Source organism: Rhipicephalus sanguineus, chromosome 7 (assembly GCF_013339695.2).
Source record: "Rhipicephalus sanguineus isolate Rsan-2018 chromosome 7, BIME_Rsan_1.4, whole genome shotgun sequence".
Classification (NCBI taxonomy): domain Eukaryota; kingdom Metazoa; phylum Arthropoda; class Arachnida; order Ixodida; family Ixodidae; genus Rhipicephalus; species Rhipicephalus sanguineus.
In genome coordinates this window covers 161,440,064-161,468,059 of record NC_051182.1, presented here as the reverse complement: position 1 = coordinate 161,468,059, position 27,996 = coordinate 161,440,064, and the positions used below count along the sequence as shown (strand labels likewise).

At 45.1% G+C, this 27,996-nt stretch overlaps 1 protein-coding gene and 1 long non-coding RNA gene across 3 annotated transcripts; both read left to right on the top strand.

Annotated features, from left to right (window-relative positions):
* Nucleotides 1-1,260: 1,260 nt before the first annotated feature.
* LOC119401004 (uncharacterized) lies at nucleotides 1,261-3,449 on the top strand. Its single transcript, XR_005185352.1, has 3 exons — nucleotides 1,261-1,361; nucleotides 2,339-2,431; nucleotides 3,410-3,449. It is a non-coding gene; the product is annotated as an uncharacterized LOC119401004 (long non-coding RNA).
* Nucleotides 3,450-3,467: 18 nt separating this feature from the next.
* Nucleotides 3,468-26,369, top strand: LOC119400432 (uncharacterized). 2 transcript variants are annotated; one of them, XM_037667462.2, is made up of 11 exons: nucleotides 3,468-3,528; nucleotides 4,020-4,124; nucleotides 4,934-5,191; nucleotides 9,440-9,524; nucleotides 12,178-12,327; nucleotides 13,404-13,705; nucleotides 15,227-15,400; nucleotides 19,105-19,195; nucleotides 23,247-23,419; nucleotides 24,926-25,113; nucleotides 26,318-26,369. In XM_037667462.2, the coding sequence occupies exons 1-9, from the start codon at nucleotides 3,521-3,523 to the stop codon at nucleotides 23,322-23,324; spliced, it is 1,251 nt and encodes a 416-aa protein (XP_037523390.1). In that variant the 5' UTR covers nucleotides 3,468-3,520; the 3' UTR covers nucleotides 23,325-23,419; nucleotides 24,926-25,113; nucleotides 26,318-26,369. The 2 variants fall into 2 exon arrangements, with proteins under 2 accessions (XP_037523390.1, XP_037523389.1); XM_037667461.2 differs by having other exon boundaries at nucleotides 15,206-15,400.
* Nucleotides 26,370-27,996: the final 1,627 nt, after the last annotated feature.

Below are 27,996 nucleotides of genomic sequence, written 5' to 3'. Positions count from 1 at the left end.
CTCGCCGCTATTTCCGTGCCATTTCCCGCTCCGACTGTCCGCTGTCCGGTGGTTAACGGGTTAACCATTAAAAATTCTACGTGTTAGAAGGTCAGGTTATGCGCGGCATCGTCCCGCAGTGTCTTTGTCGCCATGGGAGACGTTTTGCCTGGTAATGCTGGAGAGCGGCAGCAGGCGAAAGCTGAAGCTGCAAACGGGTGCCTACGAGGAGTACTCGCGGGACTCTCCGGAATCGACGAATTCGACTCTCGTAACACCCTGGTAGACTCCTTTGTACTCCATGCATGCACTTTTGATACGTATTGCGCGTGTTGAATACGGTGTTAATTCGAACACGTATTAAATATCGCGGCAACGTTGGAGTGGCGAGCACCGTTTTGCTGCACATTCTACTGAAAGGTGTTCCCCGTTCCAAAATGGTGTTCGCCGTACAAGTTCCGCGATCGTGTCAGCAGCGATTTTCCCCAAATGTACGAGGAGAAAGGGGTGGGGTATAGAAGGGATTGATTGTATTGTTGCTAGGTTTTCTTGTTCGTGTATGCTCTATATCATTGCTTCACCAATAGTTTTTCTAGCAACAAGATTGGCCCAAATACTCTATTTGGTTTTTCTTTTTTTTTTGAATACATATCCGCTAGACTCTTGGGGAACTGTAGATTCTGGATTGTGATCGAAGCGACAGCTTTCCATGACATGCTTCACGTGATAACCTAGGAGCATTATAAACATACAGACGAAACGATATGTTATTATTTCACTTTGCAAGGTGTCCCACGAGGCAGGCATTGTTTTCATGCCCACGAATTCAATTCAATCACTCGCCGGTCATAAATATTGGATAATTACCAGGCTAGCGCTTATCAGTGAACATCTCGCGAGATGTTCACTGATAACCTGAAGTTTGCGGAATTGCGGACATCACGATCGTGATGTGGATCAATGAAAATTGGACGGGCATATGTTCTTGGCATTGCTGGCAGCAGCCATATATATGCCGTTTTATAAGTCTTAGGAAGATTATCGGTTTTGGTTATTATCGATTAATCAGTTTAGTGTTAAGGACTCTTTGTTAAGAGACTGGTATCACTTAGCCCAAATTAAGTTAAACACAATTGTATTCCATGTGCTGTAGCCTGGCTTGCAGTGCATAAAGCTGGTTCTAAATGAAATACCACTCACTCTCTAATAGATTCAGATATTTGATGCCGATTTGGAAGACTTCGTGGATCTGATGCCCGGTGATGTGGTACCGCACAAGGCAAGGTGCGCGTTGTGCGGAAAAACAATCCTGCTCCGAGTTCCGTGGCTGCATCTCCTGTCAAAGCCAGCTCTTCAACCAGTCACCCTTCGCAGCAGTTTGTGTAAGTGTTCATTTGTAGCGCACATCTAACTTGCCTTCGTTGCACTAAGCGTGCATGGTGGCTCGAGGACACTATATATACGTGGTGCATTTGTCTAGAGCAGGTGAAGCATTACAGAGTTCACCAATTCAAACAAGACAGAAGTTCAAAGTAAGATGGAGGCTTTGAGCGATGGGAAATTGTTGAACAGGGATTGTCACTGGAGCCAACGTTTCGACAGGAGGACTTGTCTTTGTCAGGGCACTAAAATGACAATGCCAATTTAAAGGTGACGAGCAGTATTGGCTAGGCTCGCTAAATTACTCTTGCAATGCCTGAATCTGCATATTAATTAAATTACTTATATTACTATATTAAGGGACAGCTTAATGAAACTACCAAAGTGACTGAACTACCGAAGAATAAAAATGAGTTGGAGCACATTTCTCCAAGAAAGGAAACACAAGCAACACAGATAATGGTTACAGTTTACACCCTAAAGAGAGTAAACTCTTTTTAGAGTGTAGCGGTTTATAGAGCAAATGGGGGTGACTCTCCTGCAAAAAAAGTGTAGTTGGGCGGGCCATGCAATGCTGGAGCAGAAAATTAAGTGCTGTGATGAAATTGAGAAAATCGCAGACATAACCTGGAATTGGTTGGTGCCAGACAGAAGCAATTGGATATTGCTGGCATGGATTTTTGTCCCCCATTGCACATAAAAACATCACTATAATAAAAGGTAGTCATACATAAATAATCTGTAAAAGCTTGCCTGTTGGTGGTATGCAGTATGCAAGCCGTATATTGTGCAATCCTGTTCGAACTGATTAGGCGCTCTCCTTTAGAGGCCCTGCGACTAGGGCTTTGAAATTATACATACTGTTTCAAAAGAGTGCATAAAAATTTTCTCTACAACATGATGCAGCTTTCAAACAAGGTTAAGAGAGTACAATGACCTTTACTGTGCTATGTCGTTCTCATTTTGGACAAATTTTCAGGCACCAAATTGCACCGAGGTCACCTGCGTCACCTGAGAAAGTTTTCCACATTTCCCGACAGGGAGACCAGCTGCATTACAGCATCCAGTCCAGGTATGCCTGTAGTTTTGCTTTGCCACATTGTAGGCTTCGTTGTGTTCAAGCATCGTTGTTGTCTCCATGGGCTTAGTGATGACACACTGTGCACTTTTTGTGGGACCATAGTAAACTGGGGGGGTACTGTATCTCAAAAAGAGATAGATTTCACACTCCAGTTCAATTCATCAATGTGCCGTATCACTATCGCAAATGGAACAGGTTACTATTTTTGATGGACTAGTTTTCATACTTACATATATAAACAAATGAAAATCAATAATGGAACATCTCCTGTTGTTCCTTCACATCATTTTGCACACTATTACAGGGTTACTTCAATGTTCCTCGGTTTTACATTTCACTCCATCTCACTTTAAGCAAACGGTGTCTTGGTTTTTTTTTGTTTTTTTCACGTTGGATATCTGGGCTGGCAAGTGCGCATTGTAGCTAAGGTGTAAATAATGTGGTTGACATTTTAATATGCATTCCTCCGAAGGCGTTTAGCATATGTGTTTGCACTTGCATGCAGAGACTAAATTCTTGAAGCACTTCGCAGTGCCACGCAGTAATCTCTGAACTGTTGGCCCTGTATAGCAACGCAAGCTGTCCGGTCGCAGCTTTCACACCGCTGTTTGTGTTGTGCATTCCAGTGGTTTCATTAAGTACAGTTCTTCGCAGTTCTTCGCATTAAGTACAGTTCTTCGCTGTCGTCAATTGTTGGGACAATTGGCGTCACAGGCCGTCGATGCGCAGCCACACGCACGCTGGCGTGCAACCACCGCACGCTGACAACCCTTCAGAAGTACAGCCAACTGTTAAAAAATATGCGAAATAAACTCTGTTTATCGGAAACGGTCGCATCTTCAAGTGGAATTTCAATGTTTTTTGTAATTTTTTCCTATTTTCTTTGGTATCTATCTTAAAAGTGTTTTTCCTTTTTGTGCATTTAGGTCATTGTAATAAAAACGGGTGATGTGCTTTGCTCTTTTGCAGTGATGTCAGCGTAGCGCCAACTATCTGCACATTGGGCGACGTTTCCTTACGCAAGCACCTTACGTCAATATTAAAGAGAGCAGCAATTCTGATGCCGAGGCTTTGGAATCAATGATAACGTGAGCTCACTTTTCTAATTTTCAGGCTTTAAATATTTGCGCTTTATGTGTGAACTTAAAGCCTCCGACAGTGCAAAACCAGGCTTGTCTGTAGGTCCTTGTGTATGCAAAGGTGGTTTGTTGCATACTCGACGAATGCAGCACGACGTAGACGAAGACAAATAAAACGGCCTGAAACAGCAATCAGCACTGATGTATTCATTGATCAACACACAAAAGACAAATCAAAATAAATAGCTAGACAGGCTGTCAAGAAAGTGGGCTGCAACAAACCAATAACACCTACACTTGGGCGAGTTGGTACATACTCGGACAACTACAGCGCGACAAGAGACACAGACAGACACAGACGAGCGTATGAAAAAGTTCCGACTGCAAAGTTGGCAAACGCTCCTGGCACTGAAAGGTGCTGATGCTATGCCTCCAAACAAAATAGCGCTGGTTTTGGTCTTTACCATGGAGCACTTAATTCCATGTCTGTTTTTCAGCAGTGTCGAGGACGTACCGGATGCTCCAGCTGCCCACTCGCAAGAAATGAAGCCACTCATTGCACCTGCCCAGTCCAACAAAACAGCAGAGCCCGGAGATGCAGTTATGTAAGTGCACTCTAGGCGTGTACAGTACCCACAGACTGAAACGCGAAAATTCAGGGGCAATCTAACGCACATACTTTCATTTCTGGCGTCTACAGTTCGCGTCGTATCGGCATGATTTTGACTCGAACACTTACACCAGAGCCGACATTACCTTTAGTGGCCCGATTTACAACGATGTGGTGCAGTTATCATAAGCAGTTGCTCATGGCAGTCATTATACTAAAAAAAAACTGTTGCATTTAAATCCTTGAGTACTGTACCAGTATGCAATGTGCTGCATTACTTGGCATGTCAAGCAAAGCCTGATGGCAGTCTATTGCATCCCTTCAGGCACGAATCATGGTGGACTGTTGATGTGTGAAATTCACATACTGTATTTTCTCATATATAACCCGCTCTGAAATACGGAAATGCGCTTAAAAAGGAGGGGCGCGGGTTATGTGCGGAGGTTATATGCATGTTTTCTTTTTCTACTTGTAGTGTTAAAGTTAGGGGTGCTATGCAGGGGCGGGTTATATGCAATAAAATACGGTAACTTTATTCTGAGGTGCTCAGTTACTGCATGCAAACAAATGCAAGGTCGTAGGGCATTGATTTATGCGTATTCTAGTTAGCCATCATATGTGTCTTTGTTCTATAGTCAGTAACATTGCATTTTTTTTTTCTTAGGAAGTACACAAATTGTGTACTATGCATACAATTTATTTTGCTTGCATTCACACCAAGAAAAGAAAAAAAATTACATCTTTCACCATCGCTCGTTAAACGGTGTGGAACTGGCCTTAATTTTTTGTCTTCTTCTGTTGCAGGAGGTTGTCACGTGTTACGGAGGACCTGCGTGCAATGTTGCCGGACCACCTGGTCACAGACGACGTGAAGCAGCTGGTGCCGAACAGCGCGATCATCCCCAAGCACGAGCACGACCGCAACGACTACCTCAAGTTCGAGCTGCCTTCCTCCTTCGGCGTCTGGTGCGACATTGCCCTTGAGAGGAAAACGCTCATCACCCCCAAACTGAGAAGGCACATCATCACCGTTCTGTTTCAAGCTTGCTACAAAATTTCCCTGTGAGACTTTTTTTTTCCTCAAAAGCTTCCTTCCATGATTTTGCCCATTTGACTTAATTACTAAATGAGTGTGTGGCGTCTAATGTCGAAGCAATCTTGGCAAGGCCGCGGTGCTGGCAATGGTATAGTTTTATTAAAGGGCCCCTAAACCACCTTCGATAACTTATTAAGTTTCAAGTAACCGTGCGCATCGAGTTCAGAAAAGCCGTTACGATCAACAATTTCAAACACAGAAGCGCTACGAGTTGCGGGCGCGCCATGAAATAAGAAAAAATAAAGTCCCTTGTCCTCTCCGGGCGTTTCGGTAGCCTTAGTATTGGCTTTGACAGCACCACTCGCATCTGGTCATGTCAGAAGCAAAAAGAACCTGTTTGTCTGCTCGCCACTCTTCCTCCTTGCACTGTGAGGAGACGCACTCGGCCAGTAGGAGAGACAAGCCGACGAACGGAGCTTAGCAAAGGAAAGAGCGAAATGAGCGAGGGCCGCTTTTGGATCATGAGATGCATGTTACTGCGCTATTACCGCACCATTTAGAAAAATTCTCGTGGCTACGTGTTGTTGAAGACTCGCGTGCAACTGCAACACCACAACTAAATTTCAACCTCTGGGTGGTTTAGGGGCCCTTTAATAATAACTGTCGGGGCATTACATCCTAAAACTATGATATGATGCTGTGGGACACCGTAGTGGAAGGCTCCAGAAATTTCGACCATGTGGGGTTCTTTTAACGTGCATCTAAACTAAGCACACAGGCTTCTATCATTTTGTCTCCATCAAAATGCAGTTGCTACAGCTGAAATTTGATCCCGCGACCTTTGGGTCAGCAGTCAAGCGTCATAATCACTGGACCACTGTGGCAGGCGCACTTTTTTTTAAGTACAGTAAAACCTCGGTAATTTGTACTCGGTTAATTGGGAATCCCGGATAATTTGTATTATTTGTGCGGTCCCAAATTTTACATGTAAATTTAACCGGATAATTGGTGCGGCCAGTCTGCGACTTCCCGGTTAATTGGCACACTTGGCCGCGACTTCCAAGATATGCATTGGCCGCGACTTCCAAGATATGCAAAGGGTGTTGCGAATCTCGGAGGCTGTAACTAAAACATGCATTTTTTTTTTGATGTACGGATCTCGAAGGCCATGTTTTTTTTTACCGGAAATACGTCGTAGACGCCATGTTTTAGCAATTGCCAGGCGGCGATGCGTGCGGTTGCGATCATGATCATCATCATCTCAACAGCGATGTTAGCCACTCTAGCGAAGTGAATGTTTTGTGGAGTCTTTGTGCCATTTGGATGTCGGCTGGCGAGCATTGTGCGATTCGGTGCGACTGCTCTATTTGTCTCCTGTCTCCGCTTGAGTGTCTTCCCTGTGAATTAGTTGATTGAGGTGTGCTTGGAAGGAAGATGCCGAAGTACAAGAGCTTGTCCCTGCACGAAAAGGTGTGCTTAATTGAAGAGGCCAGCAAGTCGACGGCGTCGAAAACGGCTCTCGCCGAAAAGCACCACGTGCCTCTGTCAACGCTGTGCAACATCATCAAGAATAAGGAGAAAATTCTCGATGCTTACAGCAAGACGCACTCGTCAAAGCGTACACGAGTACGCCCGCCTACGTACGCCGACGTTGAAGCAGCTCTGATCGACTGGCTGCAGAAAGCCAACGCAGCACACCTTCCTGTGAATGGGACCATATTGCGTGAGAAGGCCAACCAGCTGGCGCTGCAACTTGGACATTCTGAGTTTAAATGCAGCAATGGATGGTTTTGCCGATTTAAGGAGCGCAACAACCTGACATTCGTGACTGTTTGTGGCGAGAGTGGCAGCGCGGATCAGTCTGTTGTCGACGGCTGGAAGCAGCACACCTTGGCTCCACTACTCGCCAAGTACGAAGCAGCAGATGTTTACAACCTTGATGAAGCTGCTCTGTTCTACAAAATGTTGCCTACGAAGACGTTCGCTTTGAAGGAGGCAGACATTAAGGGGCGGAAACAGAACAAAGATAGAATCACTGTTTGTTTGGTGCCAGCATGTGCGGTGAGCACAAGCTGCCACTGCTTGTTATTGGGAAGACAGAAAAGCCTCGTTGTTTCAAAAATGCACGACTGCCATCCAAGGATGACCTGATCTATAAAAACAATAAGAAAGCTTGGATGACGGCTGCACTCTTTGAAGAATACGTGCGGCACCTTGACCGCAAGTTTGCGGCCGCAGGGCGCAGCGTTTTGTTTGTCGTCGATAATTGCCCAGCTCACGGCGACATTCAGAACCTGCAGGCAATCAGGCTGGTCTTTCTACCCCCGAACACGACGTCGCTATCGCAGCCGATGGACCAGGGCGTCATACACCATACCAGGAAAATATATCGCTACAATCTGTTGAAGCGAATGCTCCTTTGCTATGACAATGGAAAGGAGTATAACATTGACCTCCTCGGTGGTATTTGCCTCATTGTTCACGCATGGAGGTAGGTGGAGGCCACCGTTATTCGACGGTGTTTTGAGCACGCCGGTTTTGTGAAAGAAGAGGCAACCTCCGCTGAGTTTGCTGTCACCGCTGTCACTTGCCCGTTTGATGAAGAAGGGGAGACTCTCTGCGCTCGATATGAGGCTTTGCCTGCGGACGAGGAGTGCACTCCAATCGGATTCTCCGAGTACGCAAATGTCGAGTGCACAGTGCAGACGTGTGTACGCCGACATCGACAGCGAGATAGCTGCGAGATCGACCGATTCGGCCTCTAATGTTGACAGCGATGACGAGCCCTCCCGAGCACCCCCTTTGGCGGATGTCATCGATGCCTTGAGTGTTGTGCGCAGCTTCGTCGAGTGCAACGGCGGCGAGGCTGAGATGCTGCGCCTCATTGACAGGCTGGAAAATATGACTTTCAGTGCTGGGAACTACCGAACGCGTCAGTCACGCATGGAGGAATTTTTCTCCAAGTAGGCTGACTTGCCACAATAAAGGTGTGACTTCCGTACATCACGTTTTCTGGCTGATTTCTTTGATTTCGCGTTGTTTCGGATAATTGGGAATCCCGCCTAATTGGGATATTTTTCTCGGTCCCGAGGCCTTCGAATTAACGAGGTTTTACTGTATCATGTCTTCTTTTGAATCAACTTGCAGTTCTGAGAAGTTAAAACCTTAATTTGTTACTGTTATGTTCATGCTTTACTTTGTCTGATGCTTCGGGTTCTGCGCTACTGTAATTGCACTGCCCCTCGTGCACAGGCGCATTTTTATGTGCTGCCTCAGTGGCTCTGTTGTTATGGTGCTAAGCTGTGTACCTGAAAGATGTGGGTTAGATCTTGACTCCAGTAGTCACATTTCGATGGAGGCGAAATGCTGAAGGCCCATGTACTGTGCGATGACGGTGCACGTTAAAGGACCCCAGGTGGTTGGAATTATGCGGAGCCCTCCGTTATAGCGTCTCACATAGCCTGACTTGCTTTGGATGTTAACCTGCATAAAGCTAATCGTTTTACAGCAAACGCTGTCACGAGATCACAACAACAGCCGATTTTGGTGGTGTTGTCTGCCACTGCCACCACCGTTGTTTGTAACCTCTGTCATGCACAGTGAGAAAAAGATATCCATGATCAAACAGGATTTAAATCCAGGCCCTCCGCATGGTATTGAGTATTATACAACAGAACAGTACCGGTGCTTGAAACTCCTTTGAAAAAGACCCTATACAGGTATCATGCCAGGCAAGGAATCACGTTAACAGATGTGATAGAGCATGGTATAAGAGTCAAATAACAACCGGGCATCACTCAATGAAAATTGCATAGCGAGTGGGTTGTTTAAAGCTTCCCACCCATTACAAAGGGCTCAGCCATAATTATTGATCGTCATCAGCCACAGCATCAATAAAGTGCACATAATGCCCGGCAGATGTGTAGAAGGTACTTCGCTTCTCCGCATAATGATGAAGAATAGCATAGTAGATGCTTCCTTACTTCGCAAAATTATCATGATGTATGGCATACTGGGTACCTTCTAACTTCACTTGCCGTAGTTGCCGCAAGAGATTTTACGACAGGATCTAGTACAAAGGTCGCTCCTCCAGCTGTGGCTGTGACTGTGCTGTGTGTTTTGCACAGGCTTGGCATTTCTTTAGGGCACGCAGTACGTATTAAATAGCGAAGGGTTGACAAATGAATTGCTGTAGCCACTTCTAGTTACAGTCCTCAATTACTGGGATGGCATGCTCCAGAATTGACCTGGTTTGCAAACCTCCCTCTTCGCAGGTATCCAACCATGAGGCTGTACAGAAGGGCAATCGATGCCCTGATGGTGAAGTACCCGCACATTGCCGAGGGGCCTTTCAACTGGGTAAGCTGGTATTGGCACGCGTGACTGCTATTTACTTTATGGGCTGGTGGCATTATAGTTCCGGCCAGGCTCACTTGTTTCGTTGGAAGACTTAGCTTGATACCTGTTGTTAAAAATTGGTCTAAATCACGCTGTTTGCACCGGCTCTGTCTTTTCCTTCATCCCCTAACCCAGTAAAACTTCAACTGGGTGAGTTGGTAATGTTTCTTTGAGGTGATATGAAGCAGCGCAAGTAAAGACCAACAAGACAGATAGAGTGATGCACGTCAGCACCGGTAATGGCGTGTGTCGTTCTATTTCTTTACAGTTGTGCGCACTTCGTCGCACACTTTCATACAAAAAAATAAACACGCAAGTTAAAGGAGTTCAGGGTTGTAGCCAGAAATATTTTTTTCGAAGGGGGGAGGGGGAGGTTTTAACCACCCTTTATGTATATTCGTGCATGCATTTGTATGTGTGCAAGTACAGTCCAACCCACATTTATCAAACTCATACATAACAAATTATTGTGTATATTGAGCAGTTGGAAAATCCCCTTAAAAATATCGTATTTATATAAAATATTTTGTTTATAAATTACCTACATATAGGACTTTTCTGTGATCCCCTTTAGATTCGATATATCTGGGTTCAACTGTATATTGTCACGTGGTCGTGACGTCGACGAAGACAGCAGTCGGCGTTTGCAGGATGAAACTGTTTATTTGGCCGAACTTGTGGCCGGAAAATGAGAACTAGAGCTACAGCAATACACGCTGTACAATGATAGCGGCGAACAGGGCGTCGTCCGTCGATCAACTGACAAGCGGTCAATCGCGTCGGCTTTTATACGAGCGGTATCGAACTTTCCAGCAATATCGCTGGTGGCGGCGTTATCTCTAGACAAAGCTGGAACATTCGCGTGCGGGGCGCAATCTTAACAGAACGATCTACTATAGACATGAAGCTTCTCGAACAATGCTTCGCGGACAGCGTCGAGCGTTGATAACCGTCCCTGCCGGTCAAACCCGAATACATCAAAACAAGACAAGAAGTGGGCGTGGCATTGCCCCCCTCTGAAAAAGCATCGTCCCGATGCTTGTGAAAGAACATAGAAGAGAGAAAAAAAACAAGTGCATACAAAAATAAATTACAATAACAAAGGAAGAAAAATAGAGTCCCCAGGTTCGCTAACGCGCAAAAAACGGCTTAAGGCGCACGACATGGACGACTTCAGGTCGTGCGCGGCGTCGCTGGGAGTTCGTAATGCCATCCGGGATCACCTCGTAGTCAAGAGCGCCGAGGCGTCGAAGAACCTTGTATGGCCCGAAGTATCGCCGAAGGAGTTTTTTGCTAAGCCCACGTCGGCGTATCGGCGTCCAGACCCAAACACGGTCGCCGGGCTGGTATTCCGCGAAGCGTCGTCGAAGATTGTAGCGACGGCTGTCGGTGTGCTGCTGGGTCTTGATGCGCAGGCGGGCGAGCTGTCGAGCTTCTTCGGCACGTTGTAAGTAAGCGGCGGCATCGAGGTTTTCTTCGTCGGTGACGTTGGGTAGCATGGCGTCGAGCGTCGTCGCCGGGCTCCTTCTGTAGACCAACTTGTACGGCGTCATCTGCGTCGTTTCTTGGACGGCCGTGTTGTATGCGAAGGTCACATACGGAAGGATGGCATCCCACGTCTTGTGTTCGACGTCGACATACATGGCCAACATGTCGGCGATGGTCTTGTTTAGCCGCTCGGTGAAGCCATTGGTCTGTGGGTGGTACGCTGTGGTCCGGCGGTGGCTTGTTTGGCTGTATCTCAGTATTGCCTGAGTTAGGTCAGCAGTAAACGCCGTACCTCTGTCGGTGATGAGAACTTCTGGGGCGCCATGACGCAGGACGATGTTCTCAACGAAGAACTTCGCTACCTCGGCGGCACTGCCTCTAGGCAGTGCCCTCGTCTCGGCGTAGCGGGTGAGGTAGTCTGTAGCTACGACGATCCATTTGTTTCCGGTACTGGATGTCGGGAACGGCCCCAGTAAGTCCATCCCGATTTGCCGGTCAATCGCGTCGGCTTTTATACAAGCGGTATCGAACTTTCCAGCAATATCGCTGGTGGCGGCGTTATCTCTAGACAAAGCTGGAACATTCGCGTGCGGGGCGCAATCTTAACAGAACGATCTACTATAGACGTGAAGCTTCTCGAACAATGCTTCGCGGACAGCGTCGAGCGTTGATAACCGTCCCTGCCGGTCAAACCCGAATACATCAAAACAAGACAAGAAGTGGGCGTGGCAATATGTACACATGCAAAATTCAAAAACGTTGAAGAGGGAGGTGGATCCCCCCAACCCTTACTCCGGCCACCCAACACACTAAGAAAAAAATCTAGTATATTTTGGGGAGTATTTCTTCCGCTCAACTATAATTGTCATCTACCTCACGTACTTGCGTTATCACCACGGTCCCAGCACTTCCCGGTCACAAACTGCATGTGCGCTATCAGCGTGACACAGCATCTTTGTTAGGAAAGTGGCGAGAGCCAGGTTTTCAGGAAAGGAAACGAGAGCAAGCCAGGTGACGATTATAGTTGCGTGGCAGAAATGCGTGGCAGAAAAGTGAAGTGTCTGCAACACTCGGGTTAATTCTTTATTTCAACTTGAGAGTTCCTTAACTCGGATGCTACTTGCAGCAATGCTGGTGCCTGGCCCTGCGGAGTAAGTTCAAGAACACACGACGAAAGCTCCCGGAGACGCCCGGTATCATGGGTGAGTCGAGAAGGAAGTTTGGAGGGAAGCGCACGCTGGAAGATGTCAGGTACCAGGTGGCCCAAGCACGCAAGGCGAGTGAAAACATTCGAAACATTCTTGTAAAACGCAGGTATCTCAACAAGCTGTATAATTGTTCTGCGGTAGAAACTTGTCACTTACAAAGTAGCGAGTGCTGTTTGACGGCACTACTAGTTGGAATTTCAGCAGCTCATCGCTATTACTAACAGTCCAGTGCAGTGATCAAAGTTGCGAGGACACTGTAGTATGCCTGTCATGCTACTTGCGTTTTAAAGAATTCAGTCATTGAAAGAATGGTATTGAATTTAATTTGATTTGCAACAGTATTGTGAGAGACCAAGGAAAAAGCTCGCACAAACAGCTTGAGAGCACAGACGATGGCAAAGTGGGTTTAACAGGAACGTAAAAAAAAGAAAAGCACATCTTACATTGCAAACGTAAAGACGTAAATGTATGTACGCGTATTATATATGTAAGTTGATTATACGATCAACATTTTTATCCATGACTACAAGTGAGTCTGAATGTTCGTAAGCTTATGTCAGCAGCATCTACTCTAGTAGCGCATTTTTTACTTTTATTGAGGGAAATTTCTGCGATACCAAACTGCTGTTCGCTATTATAACATGTTTAATCCCCCCCCCTCCCGTACCTGCTGTGGTGGTCTAGTAGTTGCGGGGTTGACTACTGATCTGAGAGTCGCGCGTTCGAATGCTGGCTCAATGAAGGCGAAGTGCTAGAGGCCCACATACAGGGGGGATGGAAAGAAGCGCGAACTGTGCGGCATCTACATTCTCTGCTCTTTCACATTTCTTTTCAAGCGGTTGTAGCCTAGATGGTAATAAAAAACTGCTATGAGTCATCCATGATAGAATCAAGAACCATTCTAGCATATTTTTATTGCCACTTAAGTCGGAGCGTGATGAAAACAATGTGCCGCGCTGTTCGCGTTTCTTTCCATCCCCCTGGTATTTAGATTTAGGTGCACGTTAAAGAATCCCAAATGGCCAAAATTTCCAGAGTCCTCCACTGTGGTGTCCCTCATAATCATATCATGGTTTTGGAATGTTGAACCCCTACAGTTTCCCCTGAACGATTTCCCCTCAACATATTTTCCCCTCAACGGCAGGCTCTCGGTGTTGACGAACCACTAGAGTCCAGCATGTCAGCTGACTCCCACGGCCAGTCGGGTGGGGATGCCTCCGTCGGCATGGAAGCAATGGCTTTCAAAGTAGAGCCAGATCAACAGAGCAGTGAGGCCATGTCGGATTGTTCCAACTTCAACAGTGCTGAGTTGGAGGACGTCACCGTTTCAGACCTACTCAGCACGTGCACGGACGAAGCTGCTACGGAGAAGCTCGTGGACCAAGCTGGTGGCAGAGCACTCGCGGATGGGAACACGAACGGCGGCGAACTGTCGCTCGAAGGAAGGTTAGTTCAACATTGTCGAATTGGCATGACTGGTAGTTGCCGTAATGTTGGGCTTGTGGGCTTGTGCTTTGTTGTGTTGATGCTAGGCATGGGTGAATATTTGAGCGCTTCGGATATTCGCGATAATGTTACAGTATTCAAATTTGCTTCGACACGAATCTAAAATCTCTGAAATTTCGAAATATTCTAAACGAACAAGTAGACTTTTTTGTTTACAGCATGTAACCACCCCACTCCAGAAATCGGTCTCGTTGCAGTGACGCGAAACCACCTGTGCAGGGGAAATCTTTACTGCCGCGAAGCCACAATTCACCGTTAAGTGTACATATTATTTGCATATTAATTACTTTTTAAAGTTTATAAGCATGTTATACAGTATTATATGGGCTAAGTAGAGTAGACTCTCAGTAAACGGAAATCTGTTAAACGGAACTGCTGCTTAAACGGAACAACTGCATCTAATTTAATTGGTTTCATATTTGGATTCTGCACTCCTGTTCATCTCTCAGTAAATGGAACTCCTGTTAAACGGAACACATTTCCTTGGATCCTTCAGGTTCCGTTTAACGAGAGTCTACTGTATAGTGAATATTAAAACCTAAATGTCACTATCCGAAGCTTATCCGAATTAACTCGGATTACGCTAATCTGATTTAATCCGTAAATCGAAGCTGCCGGTTCCGACCCTTCGTGATCAAGCCAGTTGTATATGTATAAATATTATAATCCAGATTAAAGGGGTACTGACACCTTTTTTTGAAGGCGAGTTTACTCTGCCATACCAACCTCCTGCATGCAGAGACGGCTCTGAGCAAGTGTGAAGCTCAGCAAATGCTGATAAGATATTTTAATTTGGAATTAAAGTAAATTTTTCCATGGCGCACCTACTGACATCGACACTAGCTTGACGTCAGGCTACAGTACAAGTTCTGGTGACTTCACATAGCAGTCTGGCTAGTTGTGGTGACGTCAGGTACCAAAACTTCCAAGATGGCCGCTTGTGCATCATCAAAACTTCCAAAATGGCCGCTTGTACGTCACCAACGGAGCCACGGCGCGGAGCGGCCGTGGAAACGTCACTATATATTGTGCGAGCACGTGACGAGAAGCTCATATCGTGTTGTGACGTCAGGGTACAGTAGGAACCGAAACTAGCTTTTAAAAACATACTGTAATTACTTTTCCAGGGCGCAGTCACGCTTAGCACTACCTTTTCTAGGCTCTTGGAGGCTTGACCTTTCATTTGACGCAAAAAAACGACAACTGAAAATATTCGTGTCAGTACCCCTTTAAGCCGGATTAAGACAATTACAGATTGAGTCGTAATTGTTTAAGCTCTGCTCGGCGAGCCTGTGCCGAGTAAAGTCACGCTTGGCCAAGTCATGCCGGATTAAGCTAATCCCATCTATCCCCCGACTGAGTCGGTACTAGGTCGGCCACCAGCGCCACTGTTAGTCTAGCCTTGCACCTAGCGCAAGCTGCCTAAATTTTTTTACGCAGTTTCAGTCGTGATGCATCCAGGCCAAGCCGAGACAAAAGGGAGAGACCGTCCCTCAAGGACAGGGACGACATGAAGTTTGAATTGCCATCCTTTGGAGTGTTTGAAGATGCACTGGAGATGAGGCAGCCAGTGACTAACAGGCTTCGACGTCACATCACCCGGTGCCTCTTCGATGCCTGCTCCAAGATAACCCTGTAAGACACAGCGTCCTCATCTTGTGTGTGATGTTCTTTCGTTGTTGTTGTCTTTTGCGTGGCAATGTATTGCACCTAGAAGCCCGCAGGCCTGTTATTCACTTTTATACCGCACTAAACGAACAAGGATGGAAGAGAACGACGTGGACGCAGCACTTTTCCGTCCTTGTTTGTTTAGTGTGCTGTAAAAGTGTAAAACTGTAAAAGTGGAATTATCAACGTGCCCAAGAATACATGCCGAAGGCCTGGTTTGGATGTGTTCGTACTAGTACGCATGAAAGACAAACCAGTATTTGTGCATGTATTATGCACATAGTCAAACCTCGTCATAACGAAGTTGCATCTGACATGAAAATTAATTTGTTATATCCGCAAATTCGTTATAAACGTATGTTCACAACAGGGCATCAATGTCAAGATTATTCCTTATTCACTACGTTATAACTGATAATTCGTTACATCTGTAGTTGCTATATCACGATTTGACTGTAGATACATAATTACTACTACCACCAGTGCCAGCATGATGTTAATTATCAGTAACTGAGTTACAGTAAAACTCCTCTACTTTTTTGCTGCTTATGTAAATAGTATGCATATTAGCAATTAAAAGTTTCTCGTCCCTACTTTAAAATATTATGTTTGACCGAGAGTGATATCAGAATTTTTGCTGAAATTTGGCTGGAAATTTAAGTTTTCGACCAAAAACCCGCAACACTAACATGCGTCTCTATGTGAAAATTACCTGCCTCAAATACATGAAAGGTGCTTGACATCACGGAAATGAGCAAGTGCGATTGGATAGCGCATCTACCGTAAAATCCCGAGCAAGCGCCCCCCTATGGTGAAAAATAATCGGACAAGATTTGGAGAAGGGCCCTTGCTCAGTCGGGGACAAAAATTTAAGATGGCGGGGGAAGAGCCGCTAAGAATAAAGAATGCACACCCGTGCTTCTATGAAATTCGTTATTGAATGCGCATGCATTTGCTGTTTCTACTGAACTGGAGACAATCTTCGTGTGAAATTTCACGTGCTATGACAAGGGGGAAGGATGTTCTTGAAATATTCCGACAATCCGTGACAACTCAGAATGCAACCCCGAAGCATTACACTGTAAAAGTACTAAGAAATCGTCCTCGTATCTAAAGACTCTCTGAACTTGGGTTCCTGGTTACCACTGCTGCAGGATTTTGTAGCGAAGAGCAGGTTGAAAAAAAAAATGGTAGAGCTGTGCGAATAGCAAAATTCTGGGTGCGAAGCGAATTCGAATAATAAAGATTGAGTGCGAATCGAATCGAATAATTTCGAATAATTTTCGAATATTTCTCAAACATTTTTCGAATAATTCGAAGTGAAATTACAGAAAAAGTTGCAGAGAATCCCTAAGTATGTTCTTGTGAGATAGCAACATGAAAGTGTTTCTTTTCGCTAGGTTGATGAAGCGCTGGCGGGGTGGTGTTTCATAGTTTTCTTATCAACAATGAGGCAATGTAGAGGTCGAATTGTATTTATGTACAGGATTTTGCGCAACCAAAGTGTTGCCGACAACACTTTACACGTGACAGGCAAAGATGCCATTTCCTCAGCCTCTCCTCCTCTTTCAACTTCTGTGGAAGCCCAACTGATGTGGCGGACAAGGGTGTGCTCCCTTCAAGTCCGGAGTTCCAAATCTGCCTCGTAGACGTCAATATATAAGAACATCTGAAATTTTGGATGCTAAAAAGCTTCGGCGTCCGATTTTTTGGACATCCTGCCCAAATTTCAGGTCAAAAACAGCATTAATTGAGCCCCCAATTCTGCCACATCTTTCATCTCCATATTGGAACCAGCGTTTTCTTGAGTTAATACATTTGCGACCGTGGCGGAGCTTGAAAGACAGCTTTGCCGCAATACGGGGGTGTGATGAGGTGAAGCATATTGAAAATCTAGGAACCACCTCCAAACGGACGTTGACTGTCTCTTGGCTAAGTTCGACCGTAACGGACCTTGAAAGGCAGCTTTGCCGCAATACGGGGGTGTGAGGAGGTGAAGCATATTGAAAATCTAGGGACCACTTCCAATCAGACGTTGACTGTCTCTTGGCTAAGTTCGACCGTAACGGAGCTTGAAAAGCAGCTTTGCCGCAATACGAGAGTTAATGAGGTGAAGCATATCGAAAATCTGAAGGGGTCACTTTCAACCGGACGTTGACTGCATTTGTCTTTGATAAGTTCGAATAGTTCGAATAGTAAAATTTCAGTGCGAATCGAATCGAATAGCAAACACTATTCCAAAAATATTCGAAATTTCGAATATTCGCACACCCCTAAAAAATGGTGGGAGCAGAGGGGTTGGCGGGTGCTTGCTCAGGTAGGGGTGCTTGCTTGGGATTTTACAGTATGCAAATTCTATCTGGGGGTGGGACGGCAGTGGCAGCTGTGGGTGGAGCCAGCATGTACTCTTCGGTTGTAACTAGGGGTGTGCGAATATTCGAAATTTCGAATATTTTTCGAGTAGTGTTTGCTATTCGATTTGATTCGCACTGAAATTTTACTATTCGAACTATTCGAACTTGCCAAAGACAAATGCAGTCAACGTCCGGTTGCAAGTGACCCCTTCAGATTTTCAATATGCTTCACCTCATTACACTCTCGTATTCTGGCAAAGCTGCCTTTCAAGCTCCGTTACGGTCGAACTTAGCCAAGAGACAAAGTCCGGTTGGAAGTGGTCCCTAGATTTTCAATATGCTTCACCTCCTCAATCCCCCGTATTGCGGCAAAGCTGCCTTTCAAGGTCCGTTACGGTCGAACTTAGCCAAGAGACGGTCAACGTCCGTTTGGAAGCGGTCCCAAGATTTTCAATATGCTTCACCTCATCACACCCCCGTATTGCGGCAAAGCTGCCTTTCAAGCTCAGCTACGGTCGCAAATGTATTAACTCAAGAAAACGCTGGTTCCAATATGGAGATGAAAGATGTGGCAGAGTTGGGGGCTCAATTAATGCTGTTTTGGACCTGAAATTTGGGCAGGAAGTCCGAAAAATCGGACGCCAAAGCTTTTTAGCATCCAAAATTTCAGATGTTCTTATATATCGACGTCTACGAGGCAGATTTGGAACTCCGGACTTGAAGAGAGCACACCCTTGTCTGCCACATCAGTTGAACTTCCACAGAAGTTGAAAGAGAAGGAGAGGCCGAGGAAATGGCATATTTGCCTATCACATGTAAAGTGTTGTCGGCAACACTTTGGTTGCACCAAATCATGTACATATATACCATTCAGCCTCTACATTGCCTCATTCTTGATAAGAAAGACAACTATGAAATATGACCCCACCAGCGCTTCATCAACCTAGCGAAAAGGAACACTTTCATGTTGCTATCTCACAAGCACATACTTAGGGATTCTCTGCAACTTTTTCTGTAATTTCACTTCGAATTATTTGAAAAATGTTTGAGAAATATTCGAAAATTATTCGAAATTATTCGATTCGATTCGCACTCAGTCTTTATTATTCGAATTCGCTTCGCACCCAAAATTTTGCTATTCGCACAGCTCTAGTTGTAACCGACCCTAGTGCTCTCTTGCCGAGCACAGCGTGGACTGCCGGGCTTGGTGATTTTCATCTTGGTCTGTCGTGTTGGCTCGCGTTAATGATCGCTAAAAAGTCTGTAGTAGTATGTGTCAGTTGTGCAACTAGTTTTGAAATTTTCGATTTTCCACAGATACCCGACGTCGCACCTCTACAGGACTGCTGTGGACCTCCTGCTCCACAAGTACCCACACCTGATTGATACCACCGGAGAAACCGGAAGGGTGAGATAAATAATTAGCGCTCGTTAAAAGTCGTAGAGTGCCAAGAAAAGGGTGTATTGTGACGCCCTTTAAAAGGATCTTTCTAGTTTTCTGGTTTAAATTGACCACTAAAGGGTGCTAGGATATAGTGCGCCTTTCATGACTGCTTCCGTAACCTGCTTTTACAGCAATCACTTGCCTGTTCTTTTTTTTCACTGTAGCGCAACTAAGTACTCAATCAGTCATCAGTCAAGCTGTTTATTCCATTTTTCTGTTGTGCTGTTACGAAAAAAAAGCTAATGTCAGAGAGGGAAACTGTTTCATTGCATGCTATTTTAATTCATGCATTCGTACTTTTCCTCTGCGACAAAAAAAAAGCAGGTAACCATTTGATTACCCATAATGGTAGCTTAGTGGCTAAGATCTCACACTGGCACACTTTGAAGACGTGGGTTCGACTCCCGGCAGAGGCAACCGCATTTTGTTGGGAGCCAAAAGTGATAACAGCCATGTACTTAGAGTTAGGTGCACAGTAAACAACCACAAGTGATCAAAATTGATCCATAGTCTATCACTAATTACAGTCAAACCTCGTTACAACGAACACCACATTAACGAACATTTCAAATTAACGAACTTTTAAGAAATCCCGTGCCGACTGCTTATAGTTTCAATGTAAAAATATTTCACTACTACGAACTTCAGAATAACGAACATTTCAGAATAACGATCGTTATTTAATTCCCGTGTAATCTTACAACACCTCAGTACAACGAACTAATATCCCGAAATGCGAGGATTAGATTTCAGTGTATCGGTCATGGCAGTCGGAGCTGTAAGGTAGCAGACGACGCAGCGCGAAGAGCGGACGCCCTCCCGCAAAAACCTGAGATGGCGCGGGAGGAGAAAGACGCGGGCGGAGGACTTTTTTTCCCCCCTCCTTTGCGGAGGCGACAACGCATCAAGTTTTGTAAAGGCCCAACCGCATGCATTGCACGCGACTTTCGAGCGAAGGCGACTGCGACAAACGGGCTCCGTCGCGACGGGAGCACTCACATGTTCGCGACAAAGTGGCACGGTTGCTCGATTGAAAACTATTGCGTGCACGCAGGCAAATTACGAAAAAGAATTACAGAGTAGATGAATGACAACATGCCAAGTTTATTATTGTCTTGTTTGAGATAAGGATGCCATAAAAGCGTTTCGTGACTTCCTTTTTTCGCAATCTTATGTTTAACCGCGACAGTAGTATCTGCTGTGATCCCATGGGGCGCCCGGAAGCGTACGCTGCCTACGCTACGTCGCACTTTGCAAACTGCGTTATGTTGAGGTTAGTCCACGAGGCGCATCTCGACAACGTTTCCTTTTGCTGTCATAGAACGTTTAAGAAAAGCCGCAGCGCCTCACATCGTTGCTTCGCATGGAGAAGGGCTACCTCACACGACGACGATGTTGACATTGCAGCAAGCTACCACCAATGCAGCAAGCTACCACCGAATCATCAGAACGAACCGTCGATCAAAATTAACGACAAAATACGGCCGCTGCCTCGTTCTCCGCGTGAGATGGGGCTGTAAAGAAGGTAGTCTATAACTTGCGTTCCTTGAAGTACGCGCCGATTGGAAGCATCACGAGCAAATTGCAACCGAAGCGAGGGTCAGAGATGCCGCCATTTTGCCGACATCGTCATGCTCACTTCCGGGCGACAAGCGATGTTCTCTGGCTTTCCAGAAACCTGCGACGCGACAAGCGACGGCGATGGATGGCCCTCCGCGACAGCAAATCCTGTCGGCCGTCGCTCAAAACTCGCGTGCATGCAGTTGGGCCTAAAGGACTGCAGCGATGACATGGACGACGATGTCACGGTAGCACCCGAAGATCGCGACGAGTCCGTGTCGGCCACAGATGCGTTGGACTACTTGAGGAAACTCCGCATATTCATAGAAAAAAGCGGAACAGCGACCGAAGCGGCGCACAAAAATGCGGACGGTCTAGAATCGTTCGTGACGCAGAGTTTGTGCTGCACCCGTCAAAAAACGATCACGTACTAGTATTTCAAAAAAAAAAAACGTGCCTTGTCTGACGTTCACGTGTGCATTGTTGTGAGAAACGAGTTCAAGGATGTACCGTTGCAAAGATAGGACGTTTGCGTTACTGAAATTATATTGTTATGGTAAATTTTTGGGCTTTCACTATAACGACCTTTCAGAATAACGAACATTTTTCCGCCGTCCCCTGAAGTTCGTTATACCGAGATTTCACTGTATAATCATTCATATGGTTTCAGTGCAAAACCCCCAGGATTCAGATATTTATTTAACTCTGTCCATTTGATTGAGCGTTGACATATATATGCATATGTTTCCACTTCAATTTCCAGGGAATGAATGAAGAAGTTCCTTGGCTAAATATGAAATTAAGAAAGAGATAATTAGGATCCACAACTTCTGTAGCACATAGCTACAAGGAAATCCATATGGATTTCTCAGGGAGAAATTCGTACTGGTCCAGGGATTTAATCTGGGGCCTCTCCGGGGGTGGGTCACTTTACCACTTGTGCTAGCCTGGAGGCTAACGATTGGCAGAGTGAGTGCAAGTTAATTGACAACTTGAAGCAAACCTTGCAGGATTCTGTAGAAGTGATTTGCCACATACGAACTTAAGGGTAGACATTGGCCTTAATCAAAAGATCACCCAAAAAATGGACTCTTTGGAACATTTTTTTTTTTTTTTTTTTTTTGCAGTTTAGACATCTGGGAGAATCTATTGGTGTAATAACGAGTTCTTATGAGTACAGTAAACTCTCGATAATTCAAACTCTGATAATTCCAAGAAATCTTAAATTTTTGGTTGGCCCACTATGTTTTCAATGTATTTTAAAGCTGCTTAATTCAAACTGCCTCACTGCACAAATTCGGTTAATTCAAACTTTTTGCTTGTCCATGTCTGGAAATATCTGCGGCCTTTGTTGCTTCTAGCTGAACATTCACGTTTTTCTGTTACTAACAGTGCAAATAAAGCTGATTGCCTGCCTACAAAATGGCCAAACTAGCGGAACCTTGCGCACCAATAATCTCGTGCTGACCGAGGGGAAAAAAAACTGTACGGTCCGGCCTTGATCTATCGCATGCCAAACGTTTCTTAAAGTCACTTGCTCTGCAGTATGCCATGTGAGAAAGTGTCCTATGAATTAAAGGGGCTAGCAACTGTCGTGGGACGCAACAAATTTCGTCCCTCAATTACACACCCGTGCGTGCCTTGTATAATAACAAGTACTAGTATTATCGCTGATGTCTAATAATTTTACTGGCAATCATGCAGAGCAGTCTGTGATGCTGCTGTGGCACTGAGAAACAATAAACATCGCAGTGTTAGTTGGTGTGTTGCCCTGAGTCATATTTATGAGAACTTCTGATAATTAAAACTTCTGATAATTCAAATAAATCCTGAGGTCCCCTCAAGTTGAATTATCGAGAGTCTACTGTATTTTGCTATTGCGCTCTAAAGTCAGCTTCATGACGCACCCCTCCACCAGGAAAGAGGAAATTTTCTCCTATGTGCTGGGCTGCTGCTTATGTTATCTTTTGATACAGTAGTCACATTTCGATTATTCTTGTTGGAATTGAAAGCTCACAAGTCACACACAATACAACTAATAAATTAGAATATCTTCCATGACAAAATGTTTTACTTGGCAATACAACTGATAAAAATTTGCATTTCTCAAGCACCATAAAAGACATGGCAATAACATTTATAAAAAACACACTAAAACAACAGCGATGGTCTAGTTGCAATCTCCAATTGTTCTAGAAATACCCATATACGTTTTTCTAGGATATTCAGTGAAAAAAATTTCAGAAAAGTAGGCCAAATTGATTTTTCATGATATAGTATATGTCTCGTAAACCACTTCAGATATATAAAAGTGGATTACATATCTGCTACTGGCAGGCTAAAATTTACTTTGCCTGAAAATTTCATTTGTATGTGGTAAAAATAATCGTGTTTAAGCGACGTTGTTAATTGGCTGACCAAGGATGTATGACTGAAACGGTTGCCTGCCCTGCAGGAGCTGTGGGTTGACTCGCTGAAGTCGAAGTTCAAGAACGTCCCGACGCCGGCTGCCGGAACAGGTGTGGGAGCATGAGCAAGGTTCGGAGCAAGTACACTACATCACCCCGGCGAGCTACTGCTCCACCGAAACCAAAAGAGGAGGGTGTGGGTCGTGCCAGTCGTCCTGTGGTAAGTACCGTCTCTCCTTCTGTCACTGTGCCAAACCGTGCAGATCTGTGGTGTCGCGATCGCGCGCATGTTCCTTGTTCCGTGGCAAGTGCCGTGCTATTGTTTTGATTAATCTGTGAAGTTGCGCAGTTTCATGGCATTGCAAGTGCACCTGTGGTACCAGTATTAAAGGAAATGCTTGATTTTTCTATAAAGCATGTAATCTTGTTTCTATAAAGTAATTGAAGGCCCTTAAATCACCTCCGATAGTTTTTTTTCAACATTTCAAGTTGATGCACACCATAGAGTTCGAAGTGCTGTCACGATCATTGGTGCCAAACACGGGCAGCGCTATGTGGCACGGGCGGGCCACAAATAAACAAAAGGTTCACGATACAGCGCGAACCTACTGGCTTCAGAATGATTCGTGAGCTATGTCATGAGTAAGGGGCACGAGGCACGTGCCAAACAATGGAAAGTTTCGATGGTACGCGATGGTGTGGGAGGAGCACAAAATCCTCAATAGTGTGCACCTCTGCTACCTCTACGCACACGATTGGTCTTACGAGGGCTCGTGGCACGCAACCCGTGCCATGGTGAAAAAACCAAGGAGAGAGAATGGGCATTATCTGTGGGGCACCATTCGAAGAAGGTTGATGAAGCCAGCGTCTCACGGGTGTGACGAGAGCAGTGAGTGCCGGATCCGGAGGTGCAGCACCAAGAGTCTGTGGGCGTATACACTTTGACCTCAGTAACAGCCGGGTGAGGCTATCGTGGAGTCGCGACATCCTCATCACAGCGGTTCCCAGAGCACCTGCAACACCTTTGCAGCAGAATGGCTTGGACCCACAGTACAGGCCCCGGGGTGCCACCTCGTTACTCAGCCACAGACTCACTTGGAAGAAAGGACCCGAAGAGGCAGCTAGGCCTAGCGCCTCTATCCTGGCGACGACCCATGACGACGACTGGGAAACCAGCAACAAACAGACTGTCCAGTTGGGTCTCAGCAACTGCAGGACCTCCTCGAGAGCGTCGACAGTGAGCATGACATAACATGGATGACAAGGATCGACTTAGACGCTGCACCGACCGGACAAAAGTAAAGACGCTTCATTACAGACACGGACAAAAGGCCAATGTGGCCAGACTATTATTGTAGTTAGGGACTGCATATAGATAGCTTTCATTATTGTGATATGCATGCATTTGTTTTGTGTGGAGTGTTTTTGTGTGAGGCTTATTTGTTGTTAGATAATAAAGTGTTTGCTGTGCCATCGCCGTCTTCCGTGGCCGTCAATTCCGTCCACCGCAAGCACTCCCGAGATCCATGACAAGCAACTTGGAAAAGATATGTGTGGGTTTACATTGTGCAAAGGCTTTATAGTTTAATATAAGATTTTCTTGCCCACCACTGAAACTCGTGATAGTTTCATGATTTCAAATTATCACCGAGGGTACTCTTCCGGCAGTATTATGCAAGGAGGCGTCATATTGCATTGCTGGAGCAAACCTTATTGTGTCTTTTAGGCCATTCAAGGCGTAATGTCAGCCAGCACCAGTTCCTCGTGGCAAACCGGCCCACTGGGCCTAGGAGGCATGGAAGGTGCAAGCGATCAAAACGAAGCGGTTGCTGTCAAGGGAGGAGTGACAGCATACGTGATATGACAGTGCAGCAAGCCATCGCTGCCTTCCCTGCTTACAGGCAGGAGTCCGCTGTAAGTTCTCTGCCATTACAGTGATAGCTACTGCACTCAAACCTTAATATAACACTGATATAACGAATTATCAGTTATAACGAAGTAAATGAAGAATAGTCTTGGTAATAGATAAAGTGGTTTGACTACGCTTATAATGAATTTTCGGATGTAGCGAAGTTATTTTGTGTCAAATGTGGCTTTGTTATAATGAGGTTCAAGTGTACGCTATTTGCTGTTTCATTAACGCATCACATTTTCACGATAATGACGCTGCTGTATCTATTACTTTGCTGTATCACAGTGATATCTGCTACTGCTGTTCTTCACTGTTTCATGATAGCTACAAAGTCGAAAGGTATGACGAAGGCCCGTCTGGTCAGGATGCAACATATTGAAAGAAAGGATCCGTACATTGACCAAATCATTTTAAAAAACAAATGTATATTAACATTTTGGCATTGTGAACAAGGCTCCCCTGGGGGAGCTGAAACGTTTCTACACTTATTTTATCAGCACATCACATATATGAGAACGCTTTCCATTTAAAGGGCCCTGCAACACTTTTTGAGCATGGTCAGAAAACACTGCCAATCGGTAGTAGAGGCCCCTGGTAACATGCGAGCCAAACATTATAGCGCAGCACGCAGCCCGGATTACAATTAATCTTTAAAGTCTGCGAGAAATTGCTTGCTTTGCTCTCGACAAATGATGTCATTATTACTGCATCATAAACACAAAGTCCGCGGCCATTGCCCGATTTGAGCATCATGAGCTGCATATTTACCGCGGCTGGTGCGAGATACCACGATGTGCCGTGCTGCATTCTATAGTGCTAGAATTAAACACTGTAGAATTACACTAGCACACTCACGATCACACTGAAAGTAACTCGTGCATTCGAAGGGAAAAAAAAAGTGCGCATGGTCATGATCTGCGCTGACAAACGGACGTAGCTTCTTGCCCCCTTTTCATCCCCCTACATATCTTTCAGCGTGCTCGCTGGTACGAAAGGAGAGAGAGAAAGCACTTGGAAGCGTGAAACCTATCCCTGCAACTCCGCTCGTACTTGACAGATTCTGAAAATTTTGCGGCGCTTGATTCGTGAGGCAACAAGCTCCTTTAATGAAGTCATTTGACGATTACTTGGAAAAGTGTTGCGGGGCCCCTTCAACCATGGAGTATGCTGTTCACCTGAGCTATTCTGCACGCTTTCCTTTCCTAGTTGCTCGCTGACTTCAAGATGCTGTGGAACGCCGACATTCCTGAATGCTTCGAAAGGGCATCAAGAGGATGTTCCTGGTGTGATGAACCGGGAACGAAGGACGAGATGGAGAAATTTCTCAGGCTGGAAACGGTGCGCTGACTGGGTTCTGATGTGTCATGTTTCGAGAACTTTACTAAGCCAATGCGGCCCAAGCGTAAAAAAATTGCCTCGAAATTCGTCACGTCTCACAAGCACTGGGCTGAGCTTCAGTGCAGCATTTGAAAAGTTAAATTACGATTAATTTTATGTTTAGAAAACAACTTCTCGTTGCAAAATCTTAACAAAATAGAGTTTTCAAGTAATAGTTATCTGTCTAAGCTAATTTAGCACTTTTATAATATAAAATAAAATGGAATTTCCCTTTTGCTTATATGGAGTGGAGTTCTCAATGAATATTATTTTAAAGCAAATTGCCAGAAAACCCTCAGTTCTGGCACCTTAAAGTGTATTTTCTTTGCTCCTGTCCGCACTGTGTTGAAGCTTACAATCAAACATGCTCTGGACACTCCTTTATTTTGTTTTGTTTTGCCACAGTATTCTTCTCATGGTGTTGGGTGCTATTGCTCGAAGGGTTTCAGAAAGTCTGGATAGCTTCTGACAGAGGTGGGTCACTTTTTTTTTCTCCCAGTTTACTCTTTCACGTATGTTTTGATGATGACTGCACTGTTTAATCTAAACTAATGTTAGCAATGATAGCCAAAATATTCAATTTCACCTGAAAGACAAGGCTGCTGACAGCGATAGCAATGCACGAAACAGCCATAAAAAGTGAGGTTTGTATTTTTATTGGCCCTGTATGTCACAGTAAATATTGTGATATGCAGCTGGGTGCCAATAGCACTGTTCCTCATCACACCGCGAACCCCGGTTGGCACATGCATGTTTGAGAACCCTGGTTGGGTGCATGGTCGAGGAAACAATGGATTCCAAATGCAGGTGCTCTTGGAAAGAGTTTACAGTCAGGTCGCATTGGATGAAAATAAATTCGCTATATCTGAAGGTTCATTACAACCAGTAATTTGTTATATTAGTTTTTCCGATATCAAGGTCTGACAGCATTACGATTGTAACCAATATTTTGAGCGGGCCAGCTTGTTTGTTCTTAGTGAAATAAAAAAAAAAATGCCGACCAAGGTAAAAGGCACAAACATTTTAAAAACACATTAGGCTCCCACACGGGAGCCTGTTCACAATAACAGCAAACGGCGTAGTGTGCTCTTCTTACGTATGTGTTGTCATGGGTTGCAGACATGGTGCATACACAGGGGGGAGTGTTCCGAATTTCTGTCGAGTGTGTGCACAGTAGTCTGAATAGCCAAAGATCCCAAATGCAATCGCGGGAACAACTTTTCAGTGGCAGTGATGTAGGCATCATCCCAGTTTGATTTCGTGTTCAGTGGTACCACATGCTCTGCAAGAGCATTACAAGCAACTTTCTTGTTCTTGACGTCATTAAAATGTTTCCGGAGCTTTCATTTGAAATTGCCGTCTCACCAATATATACATGTTCGCAGTTTGCGCAAGGGATTTCGTATACTATACTCCTGGAAAGTCTTGTCTTTTTAACTTATCTTTGACATTTGTGAGACTGCCTCTGAGTTTCTATGTTTGGTTCTTGTTGCCAAGGGTTCTGAAAG

What these genes read in the sequence shown, in the direction of transcription:
- LOC119400432 (XM_037667461.2), top strand. An exon ending in GAGCCCGGAGATGCAGTTAT is followed by an intron (nt 4,125 to 4,933) that starts GTAAGTGCACTC and finishes CTTCTGTTGCAG; the next exon opens with GAGGTTGTCACGTGTTACGG. An exon ending in GCTTGCTACAAAATTTCCCT is followed by an intron (nt 5,192 to 9,439) that starts GTGAGACTTTTT and finishes CCCTCTTCGCAG; the next exon opens with GTATCCAACCATGAGGCTGT.